The sequence below is a fragment of the Eleutherodactylus coqui genome, chromosome 1 (genome assembly GCF_035609145.1).
Source record: "Eleutherodactylus coqui strain aEleCoq1 chromosome 1, aEleCoq1.hap1, whole genome shotgun sequence".
Taxonomy (NCBI): Eukaryota; Metazoa; Chordata; class Amphibia; order Anura; family Eleutherodactylidae; genus Eleutherodactylus; species Eleutherodactylus coqui.
In genome coordinates this window covers 291,331,074-291,344,929 of record NC_089837.1, presented here as the reverse complement: position 1 = coordinate 291,344,929, position 13,856 = coordinate 291,331,074, and the positions used below count along the sequence as shown (strand labels likewise).

General features: G+C 41.4%; 1 protein-coding gene across 6 annotated transcripts in view; it reads left to right on the top strand.

Moving 5' to 3' along the window:
- CEP85 (centrosomal protein 85) overlaps positions 1-13,138 on the top strand; it is a 29,350-nt gene extending 16,212 nt beyond the window's left edge. For all 6 annotated transcript variants that reach the window (XM_066573199.1, XM_066573171.1, XM_066573161.1 and 3 more), the window contains exons 9-14: positions 853-1,007; positions 1,080-1,209; positions 1,395-1,445; positions 7,135-7,242; positions 7,351-7,576; positions 10,490-13,138. In XM_066573199.1, the coding sequence (XP_066429296.1) occupies positions 853-1,007; positions 1,080-1,209; positions 1,395-1,445; positions 7,135-7,242; positions 7,351-7,576; positions 10,490-10,650 (831 nt within the window). In that variant the 3' untranslated portion in view covers positions 10,651-13,138. The remainder of the gene's footprint in view (positions 1-852; positions 1,008-1,079; positions 1,210-1,394; positions 1,446-7,134; positions 7,243-7,350; positions 7,577-10,489) is intronic.
- Positions 13,139-13,856: the final 718 nt, after the last annotated feature.

Below are 13,856 nucleotides of genomic sequence, written 5' to 3'. Positions count from 1 at the left end.
AATTATTTAGCTGAGTGCCTGCAGGGAGTATATAGCAAGTGGGCGGAGCCAACTTTTTCTTGGTCTCTGTCCAATCAGCAGTTGCTACTGTATATACCAGTGGTCAAGCTGTCCCTCAATGATACGAATGAGAAGTAAAAAAAATGAGTGGAAAATTAGACACTTTTCCCACATTTATAAGAATTCAAAATGAAAACAAATTGGACTTTCACAGACGTGGCGATACCAAATCTATTGAAATGTATTTATCCCATGCAGTAAACGTCATCAGAAAAAAATTATACGTCGCCAAAACTGTGCATTTTTGGTCAACCCGTTTCCACAGGAAAAAAAATGATAAAAAGCGATAAATTCAGATATACTCCAAAATGGTACCACCGGTTATCAACAAAAAAAAAAGCCCACAACACAACTATATCAGCAGATAGTTATGGTGGTCAGAAGATGGCAGCAGGAATTATTATTTATATTTTAAGGTTTTATGTTTTAAAAGTAGCACCGCAAAATAAACCCTACATTTGGTACCCTAAGCTGTAGATAGTTGTGAATAAACTATTTTAAAGTGCCCCAATAGGGCTGGTTCTGAAGGGGTTAATTTATCATGTGGGGAACCTTTTTTTTAGAGACACATGGATGTATCCTGGAGACGCATAGATGTTTGGAGTAGGAAAAGGATGACATGAAAGTCCGCCATTAGAGATTGTCTGATACTACATTTAGTTGACGAATGCCTCTCAAACAAGGACACTGCAGGAAAAATCACTTTGAGGCCATAAAGAAGTCTTTGATTCTCTCTGATATTTTAACTGTAACCATTGTCTTCTGTTGAATATATTTTTATTCTTCTTGCAGATAAAGGAATTTCAAGAGCAGAAGCAGCTCCTTCAAGAGCGAGTGAGTGATCTAGAGAAAAAGCTTGGAGAATCCAGAGCAAACTGCAGGGAAAGTGATGCTCAGCTTGCCGCTCAGAAGATAAAGGAGCAACAGCATTTAAAGACAATTGAAAGGTACCAAACTTAAAAAATGACCAAATCAACTGAGCAAAATTAAAATTAAGTTGTTTTTTTGTTTTTTTGAAGTTTACAAAAAGAAATCAGGAAGTTGGAAATGACCGACTGGAAAGATGAAGTAAGACGACTCTTGGAGGAGGCAGATAATTTCAGACTAGAAGTGGAAACCCTACGTAAAGAGCAGGACTACTTACAAAAAGTAGGTTATTCAACATGTATCTAACATATGTATAAATAAAGCGCCACCTATTGGAGGGCAGCATTCCTGCAAGTCAGTGTCAGATGTTTCAGCTAGCCTTATAAATCTCACACCTAAGTACTCTCCCTAAGGAGAAACAATACCCTTCCTGACCCAGCATATGCATACTCTTTGTTTACTTTCAGGTGATAGAAAATCATAAGAAGAAAATGGAACAGATGTGCAGTAAAGTGAAAGTGAGTGAGTTTGGTTGATTCAAGGGTACTAATTTGAAAGAGGATTAATGACATATGAAAAAACCTGAAAACATGATGAGAGACCCTAATGCAGTGTGTTTGTCATGATGCGATACGTGATGAGGCAAAGTGAACCTTTTATCCATCCATCTAGCCTCCTGAAGTCGTTTCACAAGGTTTGACTGATCTGTGAGATTTTCTGCCTCTAACTTTTAACCCCTTAAGGACCAGACACTTTTTAGGGATTTTATCCATGTGGTACTTTTACTGCCCAATTTTTTTTTTCTCCTTTTATCTGCCAAAATTATTTTGGCAGTTTCTTTTCCTCCATGACACATAGGACTATTTTTTTTTAATATCTTTTTCACTGCCTTTTTTTCCCTGTGTTTTTAGTTTAATTAGGGCATAAAAAGCTAAAAAAAATTTTTTTACATCTGTAGTTTTTTAAAATTTTAATTACTGTACTTTATTTTTGCGTAAATATACTATGGAAACAGGTTCCTCATTTTGTTTTTGGACGTTTTGATATATAATATGTATGGTTTTGGATTACAGGACGCATGTGGCGACTGTTTTGGTTGGCGTCTTTGCTTTGGGTTATTTTATTTTTTTTATGTATAAATTGTTTTATTCTGTAATTTTGTTTATTTATCTAATTATTCTTTTTAGTATCTATGTCCCCCATGAAGTCATATAAGACCTCTGGGGGACATTCACATGTTGTTGGTTTTTGTTTTTTTTATTTGACATTGTTCCACTGTAGCCGGGGCATCCATAGGAGCCCCAGTTACAGGGGAAAACATCCCCTGTAGTGAAACTAGTCACAGGTCTAGTGCGACCCTGCAGCTCTGCTATTGCAGGGAATCCCAGCAGTCACATGACCCCCGCGCTCTCTTCCACTTTCACTTTTTAGTACACAGTGCTTATTAAGCACTGTGTACTCAGGGAAGGAGAAAGGGTTAAACCCCGCCCCCCACACACACACCTTCTCCTTCGGGTTATCAGCTGTGACTAGCAACCCGTCCTGCTTCTGATTGATTACAGAAGTAGGAGGCTTTTACATATGGCTGGGCTTAAAGCCCGGGACAAAGTTCCGTAAATTTACTGTGCCTGGTTCTAAATGGGTTAAGAGGAGCTATCCCTTATAAAGTACCCACTCCAGTGGTTCCCAAACTTTTTCGGCAATGGAGCCCTTTTTGAAGCAAAAGTTTCTCGTGGAGCCCCAAAGTGGGACAGAGGGGTTAGGAGTGTGGCTTATCACAACTTATGATTTTTTTACCTCAGTCGTTATAAAAAAGATGGACTCCCTGCTTGGTCAAATGGCTTGATAAAGCCCAATGTCTGGCCAAACGTTGCCTGAATTTGCTGCATGGATTAATAAAGTTCTTTTTAAATATTGATTAACTAGTTGCACCCCTATATGCTGCCACATTTATATATTTTGTTATAAAAAAGATAGGGACGAACGTTGGAGCACTAGATGGGCAATTGATATACATTATATTTAAAATTAACATGCTGCAGAATTAAATCCTGCACCACATGCCAATATTCACACGTGTGTGGATGAGCTTTTCAAAATCTCATCTCTTTTGCTGCTAGAGCTACTGGAAATTCTGCAGCAAATGCGCTTCGTATAGTAATAGTGACCCCGCCCCCCCTATATTGGTGGACCCGGTAGTAAGTGTTCCCCCACAGTGATCTCGGTAGTAATAGCGTCCCACCCCCACAGTGGCCTCAGTAGTAATAGTAAATCTCCCCCCATAGTGACCCCCCCCCCTTTCTTCCAAACACAGTGACCCCAGTAGTAATAATGCCCCCACACACACAGTGGCCCCAGTAGTTATAGAGCCCCCCCCCCAAGTAGTAATGGTGACCCTCCCACAGTGGCCTCAGTAGTAATGGTGACCCTCCCACAGTGGCCTCAGTAGTAATGGTGACCCTCCCACAGTGGCCTCAGTAGTAATGGTGACCCTCCCACAGTGGCCTCAGTAGTAATGGTGACCCTCCCACAGTGGCCTCAGTAGTAATGGTGACCCTCCCACAGTGGCCTCAGTAGTAATGGTGACCCTCCCACAGTGGCCTCAGTAGTAATGGTGACCTCCCCCCACAGTGGCCGCAGTAGTAATATTAGCCCCCTAACCCATATACTTACCTTCTCCTTGTAGTCAGCGCCGCTCCTCCTCTACTCGGCGCCGTTTCTGGGTGCACACTGACGTCGGTGTGTGAGCCAGGAATGTTTCCTCCCTTGTCCTTTCCTGTGGAACTAAGGAGGAGAAGGAATGTATCCCAGGTGCACACTGACATCAGAGTATGCACTGGGTTCAGCGTTGCTGCGTGATTAGCGGTGGGGAGCTGCAACTCGCTCGTGGAGCCCCAAGGACAAAGCACAGTTTAAGAACTGCTGCTGTAGTCAAATCTTATACAATTGCACCTTTTATACAAAGCACTATGACGACTCACAAATATGGAGATATGCTAAAGTAGAAGAAATTACAAGAAAGTGTTTTATGCAGTGTTCAGACCCTAACCTCTTCTGTGGAAAATATTTTTTTGCAAGTTTAAATCACGTGAGTGGTTAACCCCTGAACTCCACAGGACGTAAGTTTACATCATGCTGTAAAATTTGTACAGTATGTTTTGCACATATTTGACATGTTGAAAATGTGAAAACCCCTTTTTTTTTTTTTTCAAAATTTTCTCAGTTTTGGAGCTTTAAATATACACAGTCTATTGGTCTATTTTTCCCACCTAAATAAAGAACAATATGTGCAAAAAAACAATGTCAGAACCACTTGGTTATCCAAAACTTTTACGGAGTTATCCTATATTAAAGTGACACTTCAGATTTCAAAAAACTTGGCCAGATCATTAAGGTACAAAACTGCCTTGGTCACTAAGGCGTTAATTCCCTTGAAAAGGGTTAATGAACTTCCTAAATACTATTTTGAATACTTTGAGGGGTGCAGTTTTTAAAAAGGGGTGATTATGGAGTTTTTCTGATACATACGCTCTTAAAATCCATGGCAGAACTGAATTAGTCCTAAATAAAATTTTTAAAAATTGCAAAAGATTCGCTTTTATTTTTAAAAAAGTATATTGCTGAAAATTTACTGCTAACAAAAGCTGCAATATGTCACGAAAAAAACAATCTTAGAATCACGCTGGGTAAAAGCATTCAACAGTTATTACCACATAAAATAACAGATGTCAGATTTGAAAACTACTCTCGTTCAGTTGCTGCATACATTTACAATTATTGTCAAAATTCCTGCGGGAGCGTAGAAATTTGAACAATTCTGAACGATATCGTCCCATGTAAATAGGCCATAAGGCTTGGTCCTGAAGGCCAAAATAAGCTGTTAGCGTGTGGACTGGGAAGATAGCACTATTTGCCTCTAGGGAGTAAGTTAAATATTAGTGAATATTTCAATTAGTATTCAAAAGATGTGTTTATATGTTACTGCCCTATTTATAAGACCTCTACAATACCTGCCATATGTTTAGAAACCTCCCTTAAAAGTGAAAAATTGGGAAGAAATTGTCCAAAATATTAATGCTTTGGAATGTACGTGAACTAAAACAAAGGAGTTAAGTCTTCCAACTGACTCTCAGAATCTGGGAATAACTTTAAATTTTGGACTTTTTGAAGCATCCAGCCTTTGTCTGTATTACATACTATCGGCAAGAACTTTAACGTTAGATCGGGATATGATGCTGTTCTTGGTGGAAAACCTCCCAGAGGTGATTTGCTGTTTAAAACGTGGAGGAAGGGGCTTCTGAACAGTTGGAGCGTGTTGTATTTTCAGTGCCATCTGTTACCGGTACTTGGATAAGCAAATGTGTGCTTGACAACAATGGATCTCCACAATTGTGTGGTGGAATCATCTGTGAACCATGTTTTCTGTTACTAAGCAACACCAAAACATATGCCTAGTAAACAGATTTCTGAATTAATGAATACAATAAAACGGCTAGATTATTTTTAAACAACTTTTCTAAAAGGAAATTTGTCACCAGGTTTATAAACAAAATGTAAAAAGAAGAGGAAAAAAATTCCAGCACTGTAGTGGTTATGTAGATGACCTATAGCCAAAATAGGCAGCATGTGCAGCATCCGAGGAGACAGCGCGGTAGAGAGAGAACCTTGTCACGAGGCTCTACCATCTTCTCCCTAATGGTAGCTCGGGACCCAACCTCGTTACTGCTGGGGGAGATCACGGGAACAGTAACCATGGTTGCCTGTAGTCTAATTTGTCACTCGTTACACCAATGTTCCGTCCTCTGCGGTAGATTCCTCCATAGTCAATTCCGGGAAATAAAGTAGTCCATGCACAAAGTATACTTTTCTGAACAGGAAGTGGGAACGTTCAGTTCTGCCCGTTTACTTAAACACGTATCAATGATAACAGTCCAACAATTCTTACAGTGGTGATGCAGGGAGGATTCATGGGGTATTTGTATCTCTACAGTCCCAGTTATCAGTAGGCATTAACTCTCCCAGTAACTCTTTCTCTCTCCTGTCAGTCACTCAAACTTCTCTCGCTTGCTAGCGGCTCATTTCTCCCTCTCCGGACTCGTGCAGTTTCAATGCATTTCTTCCAGTCCAGGTGCAATCACTTCTTTTAGAGATGGAGGCTAAGGGGAATTTCTGTACAAGGCTAGGCCCAGGAGGGAACAACGAATCACTTCTCAAACCCCTCCATTCCTAATCCTCCAGCTCTGAGTTTCACACACTCTTCTCATTTTAGCTTCTCCCTTCTGTCTCTCTGTGCTTCTACTTCTGGACTTCTCATGCAACCACATAAATCCAACATACATCACATGGTCAACAACCAATCCACAAACTGACAAAACTATACAATTTTCAGACAACATCAGACATTAACCCTTTCATGCCTGCAGACATCCAATACACATAAACAAGACGGTGCACAAGACCAACCTAGAACATTCTGGAGGAGACCATATTAACTCTGGTCCACTACACATGCAAAAAAGACAATTAAACTTACGTTTTGGGAGGGGGTGGTGTTTCAGGAGCAAGGACCCCCACCTAAATCCCAGATGTGCTTTTGAATCTGTCACTGGAAGGATGAAGTCCAGAATCCCAAATTCTGAATCTAATACTATTACATTTCTAGAATATACATAAGTGTCATTTGTCTTTTTTTGCATGCCGTCTTTATTTTGATATGTCATCTACATAACTTCTAGAGCACTGGAACTTTTTTCTTTTTAAAATTTTTGTTTATACCCATCTGGGCTAAATTCACCCATGGAGTTCCATAGACTCTCTCCATCCTTGGATGTCCCAAGCAGGACGAGGGGTTCCAACCAAAAGTGGATTTCTATTAATCTCAATGCATCTTGGTGTGACAGCCTTCTCTGTGGAGTATAAGCCGTACACACCTACATATAATTCTAACTCCTACTGTGTCTCTTTTGGAGCGCTGCCCCTGTTTTAAATTCACCAGGTTTCTGCTACCCTTTCAGAGGGCAGCATAAGGTAGCGACACCCCGATTTATAGCAGCGTGTCTGCTCACGCTGCACAAGATAGTGATTTCATGAAAACTCCAACATATTGCTATAATAAAGTGTCTGTGACTACTGAATGCTGCCCTCAGCATACACCTGGTGAGTGAATGATAAGATGTGCATTACATATGTTTTGATTTATCGCTTTAGGATCTGGAGGAGCAGGTCTGCCAAGAGGAGGCTACAGGACAAGTGTTAAAGGCAGAATCTCTACAAAAAGAAGCTGCACTGCAACAGCTCAAAGCGGCTGTCCGGGATGTAAGACACCTATGTGTACATGGATGCTACATATGTAAAGTGTAAGCCAGTATGCAGAGTTATAAAATATCCATGTCTTATAAAACTTGAGTTCTTTTCTTGTTTCAGTTGGCCACACAAAACCAGGACCTTATGGAGCGTAACGTCACAATGCAGGAACAGCTGCGCCTTGCTTCAGTAACCGCACAGCCGTCAGATGTACAATCCAGTCAGTTCATCACACTATATAAAGAAATGAATTGCTGCAGGAAGGACTTGAGATCTATATGCTGCTTACTAAGCCAAAGAGTGCAGGGTTTAGACCCTAACCTGTCCATGCTACTAGGAGTACACTGTGAGTCCGCCTTTTGTCTATCCTTTTTTTATCTAGATTGTATTGAGGCACTTTTAACCCCTTCCCGCTGCAGGGCGTAAGTTTACGTCCTGGCAGCCTGGTACTTCCCGCAACAGGACGTAAACTTGCGTCCTGGAGATATGTGATCCCGCGCTAAGATCCCGCACTCTCTGACAGCGGGAGCCGGCTGTCAGTCACAGCCGGCGTCCCGCTGCAACAGCGGGGGGGCATCGGAGATGCGCCCCCCGCTGTTAACCCCTCCCCTGCCGCGATCTAAGTAGATCGCGGCAGGGAAAGAGTTCACAGAGGGAGCGCGGCTCCCTCTGTGTCTCCGGCCGGAACTCGCGATGTCATCGTGAGAGCCCGGCCTGTCACCATGGCAACAGGACGCCAGACACTGGTGTCCTGTATTGCCTATGCCTATAATCGCTGTACAAGCAATAAGGCATGGCAGAGCAGTAGCTCTGCCATGCCTTATACCAGCGATCATCAGGGCAGTGGTTAAAGTCCCTCAGAGGGACTCAAATAGTGTAAAAAAAACAAAGATTAAAAAAAGAATTTAAAAAAATGTAAAAAAAGAGTTAAAAAAAACTATTTTTTAATGCTTTTTCTCAGATTAGCATGAAAAAAGGTAAAAAAAAAATTAAACCCCACATATTTGGTATTGTCGCGTCCGTAACGACGCGTACAATAAGTTGCACATGCTTTTGACTGTGCACGGAAAAAAACGCTAAAAAACTGAAACAAAATGCTAATTTTTAGCATTTTGCCTCGCTAAAAATGCAATAAAAGTGATCAAAAAAGCCGTATGTACCCCAAAATGGTACCAATAAAATCTACAGCTCGTCTCGCAAAAAATAAGCCCTCAGAGTGCCGTACATCAAAAAATAAAAAAGTTACAGGACTTTGAATGCAGCAATTTAGAAAAAAAAAATTACCCAGAAAAAGGGTTTTTATTGCAGAAAAGTGGGAAAACCTAAAAAAAAGTAAGAATTTTGGAATCGTTGTAACCGTACCGGTCCGCAGAAAAAATGGAATGTCTCATTTATGCTGCATGAGTACCGCTGTAAAAAAAAAAAAAAAAATCTATGGCAGAATTGATGCGTTTTCTCTCCCTGCTATCATTAAAAAAATTAAAAAAAGTTTTACAATATAGTCTATGTACCCAAGAGTGGCACTGATAAAAACTACAGTTCGACACGCAAAAAACAAGCCCTCATACGGCCGCGTCGACGGAAAAATAAAGTTATGACTTTTGATAAACGGAGAAGAAAATCCTAAATATCAAAATAACCTCCTTTTTAGCCAGTGAGTTACAGTTCCTTGCAATCATCTGGTCGTGGCAAGTGCAACATGACCACATAAACATACATTAGCATTTGATGTGGCAGAGCCATAGTGAGATCTTTGATATGCGACATATCATAGCAAAAGTCACTGTGTATAGTCTCTAGCCTAAAACTTTATTTAACCTACACAGTGAATGTGGTTTAAAAAATGCCAGGATTGCTGGTTTTATTCATCTTGTGTCTCCAATAAAACACAATAAGTGATCAAAAAGAGTCTAGAATGATCATATCCTGTAATTTATTTTTCTTTCTAACTCATTGCTGCAGATAAATGCCATTTTCAGAAGTTTTATCAATTTCAGTAATGAGTTATAACATAACTTATTATCCTATGTTTTATTCATCTCAGCCTTATGGGGGTTGTACTTTTTTCCTTCTATCAATTCATGTTCCCTGTACTGTAACATAATAGCCCATAGGCTGGGTTCACACAGGGCGGATTTGCCGTGGTTTTTCAGTTGGTTTTGCCGCAGAAGAACTGCTTCTGCGGCAAAACCGCTTCAAAGGTTAATTTAGGCTTGCAGAGTTTGCTGCGGATTTTCGTGCGAAAAAATCCGCAAGCGTTTTTTTCCGCAGAGCTTTTTTACTTTTTGCCGCATATTTGGTGCGGTTTTGGCTGCGTCCATAGAGGTCTATGGACAAAAAAGCGCTGTGGAAAAGACCAAAGAATGGACATGCTGCATCTTTTAAAACCGCGCCGCAGTTGCATTTCCGCATTGCGGAAAAAATCCGTCCTGTGAGAACAGCTTTTTAGCAAATCTCATTGGTGCTGCATTGCATTCCAACGCAGCGGTTTTGCCGCAGTGTGGATATGCAACAGCAATCCGCGGCAAATCCGCCCTGTGTGAACCCAGCCTTAAGGACAGACTTATAATAATACACGTGTAAAAAAAAAAAAAAAAAGGCAACCTGTTCTATTTTACAGCACATTGTGGGCGATAGAGCTCTATTCTCTATGGGTACGTACAAAACTGTACTTGCGCAATTACATTTATATCCAACGTTGCTAAGCAGGAAATTAAAAAGTCAGACTGCGCATGATGGCATGCTTGAGATACACTGTCATGCGCAATGAAAAACTGCTGCCATACGCAGGGCTGGTCACACAGCGGTACAATACACAGCATTTTACAGCACTGTCGTGTAAGCCCGGTCTAACTTTGCTTGCTCCTCACATGTCTCGCGGTGCTTCACCATGTAGTGTTTGACAGGTTGCAGTCAGATTGTTCACGGAATCTTGTCACCGGCTGCTGCAGCCAATCACAGACCTCAGCATTCAAGTGCTAAGGTCTGAAGATTGGTTGCAAGCAGCCTATGACAAACGGGCTGCTCAAATCTGTATACACTGCATCAAAGGGGAGACCAGGAGCTAATATGCAGGTAGCTAGAAGAGATCCGTATAGCATATTTAATTATGTCTTGGCACAGGGTACACTAATTTAATAAAAATAAACTTAACTCTGACAACCGCTTTAAATCATTTTGTTCATTACAAATGGTTGTGTAACATACCTATGGAAAATAGAACATGCCAACTCAGCTTTTCTATTTTATTACCCTCTAGCTACTACAGGTTTAGATCAGCAGGAAGAAGACTTGGATTTTTTCTCCGTTGAAAAATACCTAAATGCAGTCGAAAAGCTGAAAAAAGACATTGAGGAGCTGCGCACTACCATTAGTGATTGTTACGCGCAAGATATGGGAGACAACTGTATCACACAGTGACCGCTTGGAAACGGATACCCAGGACAAGATGGGAAAGTTGCATCCCTGCGCGAAAACGAAATAAAGGAAGTCTTATACGCTGGCTTAGCAGTGCTTCATACGGCTTCTAGATGTCCCTTCAGATATTTAATATAACTTTAAAATGTACATATCTCTTATTGAATGATTGATTGCAAAGTTTCACATTTCATAATTCACAGTAAAATTCCACTCATTGGGCCCCAATATTCTTGAAAGCCTGCTGATTTCTGGCGCACACCGGGTTAACACACAAATAACCTGATAGTCTTTCCATATTGTGGTGGGCAGGCAGGTATTTTCTTGGTTCAATAGAGATTGCATAAAAGTAATGTAATTATCTACTTGGCCTATATGCAAGAGCTGATATGTGCAGGACTCTTATCCGGTGTAGGAGTGTCCATGTTCTCATGTTGCTGCTGACCTTAATTTACAGTTCCCATAGGAGGCCTGTGGTATTTATTGTAGATACCTGCATGGAGACTACATGCTCACATTAGTTTTAGGACCTCCATATTGGATATGGAAATCCAGTACTATAATCTTGAGGCTGCTGGATTTTCAGCACATTACTCCGTTTTTATACGGGTTTAAAGGGGTTGTCCAGGGTTCGGGATAACATAGCTGCTTTCTTACCAACACAGTGCCATCCTTGTCCATGGGTAGTGTATCATATTGCATCTCAGCTCTCATTTACTTCAATGGAGCTGAGCTCCAATACCAGACACAACTCTATGAACAACAGTGGTACTTTGTTTGGAAGAAAGAAGCCATGTAGTCCTAACACTGGACAACCCCTTTAAGATTCACTGCTCTTATACAGACCTCAAAATCCCCTGCTTACTCTGTAAAAAGGAGCCTCATTAAATACAGTGAAACCTCTCTAAAAGACCAACTTTTATCTAGACCATAATATACCTTTTTAGTTCCATCATATACAATGCATTTTTACAGCCTTCCTTGGAAGGATCACCCCTATAGAATACCCTTTTTTTTCACTGTATTAACACGCCTTCAGCCACTAGATGGAACTGTTTAAACATATCTTAAATGCTTCGAAATCTCCGCTGCAAATTCCTCAGCATTTCCACATCCAAAACAGTCAAAATTCATTGTGCACTCGCAGCTGATTTAAGAAAATACCATACCCTCGGCACTACCTTCACTGGGCACCCGGCGGCCTCTAGTGCAGCACCTTTGGTCACTCTGTCACTTGACCAGCAGTGCACGCTCACTAGACTCCACTGGGTGGTGGCCTCTAGTGAAGGAAGTGCCGAGTGCGCAGAGACTTCGGAGGTTAGGGGAAGATATGTTTAGAAATCCGCTGCGGAAGCACAACTGATTTCGAGTCTAAATCCACACCACTGTTGCAGATATTGTCTTTGATTTTTGCGGAAACACTGCCGTTTTTTGTTGTGGAATTTTCCGCTACAGAAAATCTGCAAGATTTCTGCCATGTGTAAACATACTTTAGGTTTTTTTAAAAATCCATATTCATTTGTGCCCTTTAAGTGGTTTACAGAATATTTTAAGGCTGCCTTTACAGTGTGGTCAGGGGATTTAAGACTCAAAAGAGAAATTGAGACTCAACCGTTGTAAAAAAAAAATGTATAAGGCCGGGTTCACACAGGGCGGATTTGCCGCGAAATTTCGCTGTGGCAAATTTGCCTGTGGCCGCATCTTGGTATTAGTCAGCCATGTGGATGAAATTTGTCAAAAATCTCGTCCACGCGGGGCGGACTATCAGTCACGGCAAAGACTGCATTAGCCGGCGCTGCGGCACGGATTCCCAGGATGCAGCATGGCCTTTTTTTTTTTTTTTTTCCCCCATTGCGGCCTCGCTCCTCTCTATGGGAGAGCTGACCGCAACAGGAAAGCATGCAGCGAAGCCACTCCAAAATCCGCTAAGAGCCACGGGATTTGAAGCTGCGCTTATCCAGTGGAAAAAAACGCGAGATTTCCACGGTAAAAGCGTCCTGTGGGAACCCAGCATAAGTGTTGACTGACTATACAAAAAAAGTATAGACAAATTGTTTACTGAGTTTTTTTCGACAATACTAAACCAGATTTACCTGCAATGAAATTCAAAGGGACCAATAAGCCTCTTTATTGCTGGGTTGTCTGATCATTGGGCCATCCATCATTAGGTATTAGGAAATAGGGGCCTTTACAAAAGAAAGGGAAAAATGTATAGGCGCTATTTTTAGTCTTCATTTGAAAGATCCTGCATTGCACCAAGAATAAATGTAGGCAGGCACACTTTCAGGGCACAAATCTTGAGAGGTCAAGGAAAGGAAACCTTCCTAATTGAGTGTATTTTGTTCAGCATAATGGGAAGTCTAAATTTAAACCAGGTTGTTTATATTTTATAACTAAATATACATTTAATTGCAGTTGCTCAGCACCTCTAATTACACAGTTCTATTTTGAATGTTTGTATGTATTCTGAATGTAAGTGTATTGTGTTCAGTTTTTGACTTTCATACAATAAACAATTTAAAGTTCTTGGTTTCTCTAAACAAAACTCTCTCTAAAAGATTGTCGCAGTGGGACATCCCTATGTCTTAAAGAAGTTGTCTCGCGGCAGCAAGTGGGGTTATACACTTCTGTATGGCCATATTAATGCACTTTGTAATGTACATCGTGCATTAAATATGAGCCATACAGAAGTTATTCACTTACCTGCTCCATTGCTAGCGTCCCCGTTGACATGGATCCGTCTAATTCTGATGTCGTCTTGCTTTTTTAGACGCGCTTGCGCTGTGCGGTCTTCTTCCTGGTGAATGGGGCCGCTTGTGCCGGAGAGCTGGTCCTCGTAGCTCCGCCCCGTCAAGTGTGCCGATTCCAGCCAATCAGGAGGCTGGAATCGGCAATGGACCGCACAGAGCCCACTGTGCACCATGGGAGAAGACCCGCGGTGCATCGTGGGTGAAGATCCCGGCGGCCATCTTGGTGAAGGAAGAAGAAGGAAGACGTCGCAGAGCGGGGATTCGGGTAAGTAATAACATTTTTTTTTTTTTTTTTTTAACACATCCTTTGGGGTTGTCCTGTGCCGAACGGGGGGCCTATGGAAAAAAAAAAAACCCCGTTTCGGCGCGAGACAACCCCTTTAAAGGAAATCTGTCTCCATCCTTTTGCAGCCCCTCAGTGTGTCAGCCATTGCCTTATGGTGATTATAGGGATATGTC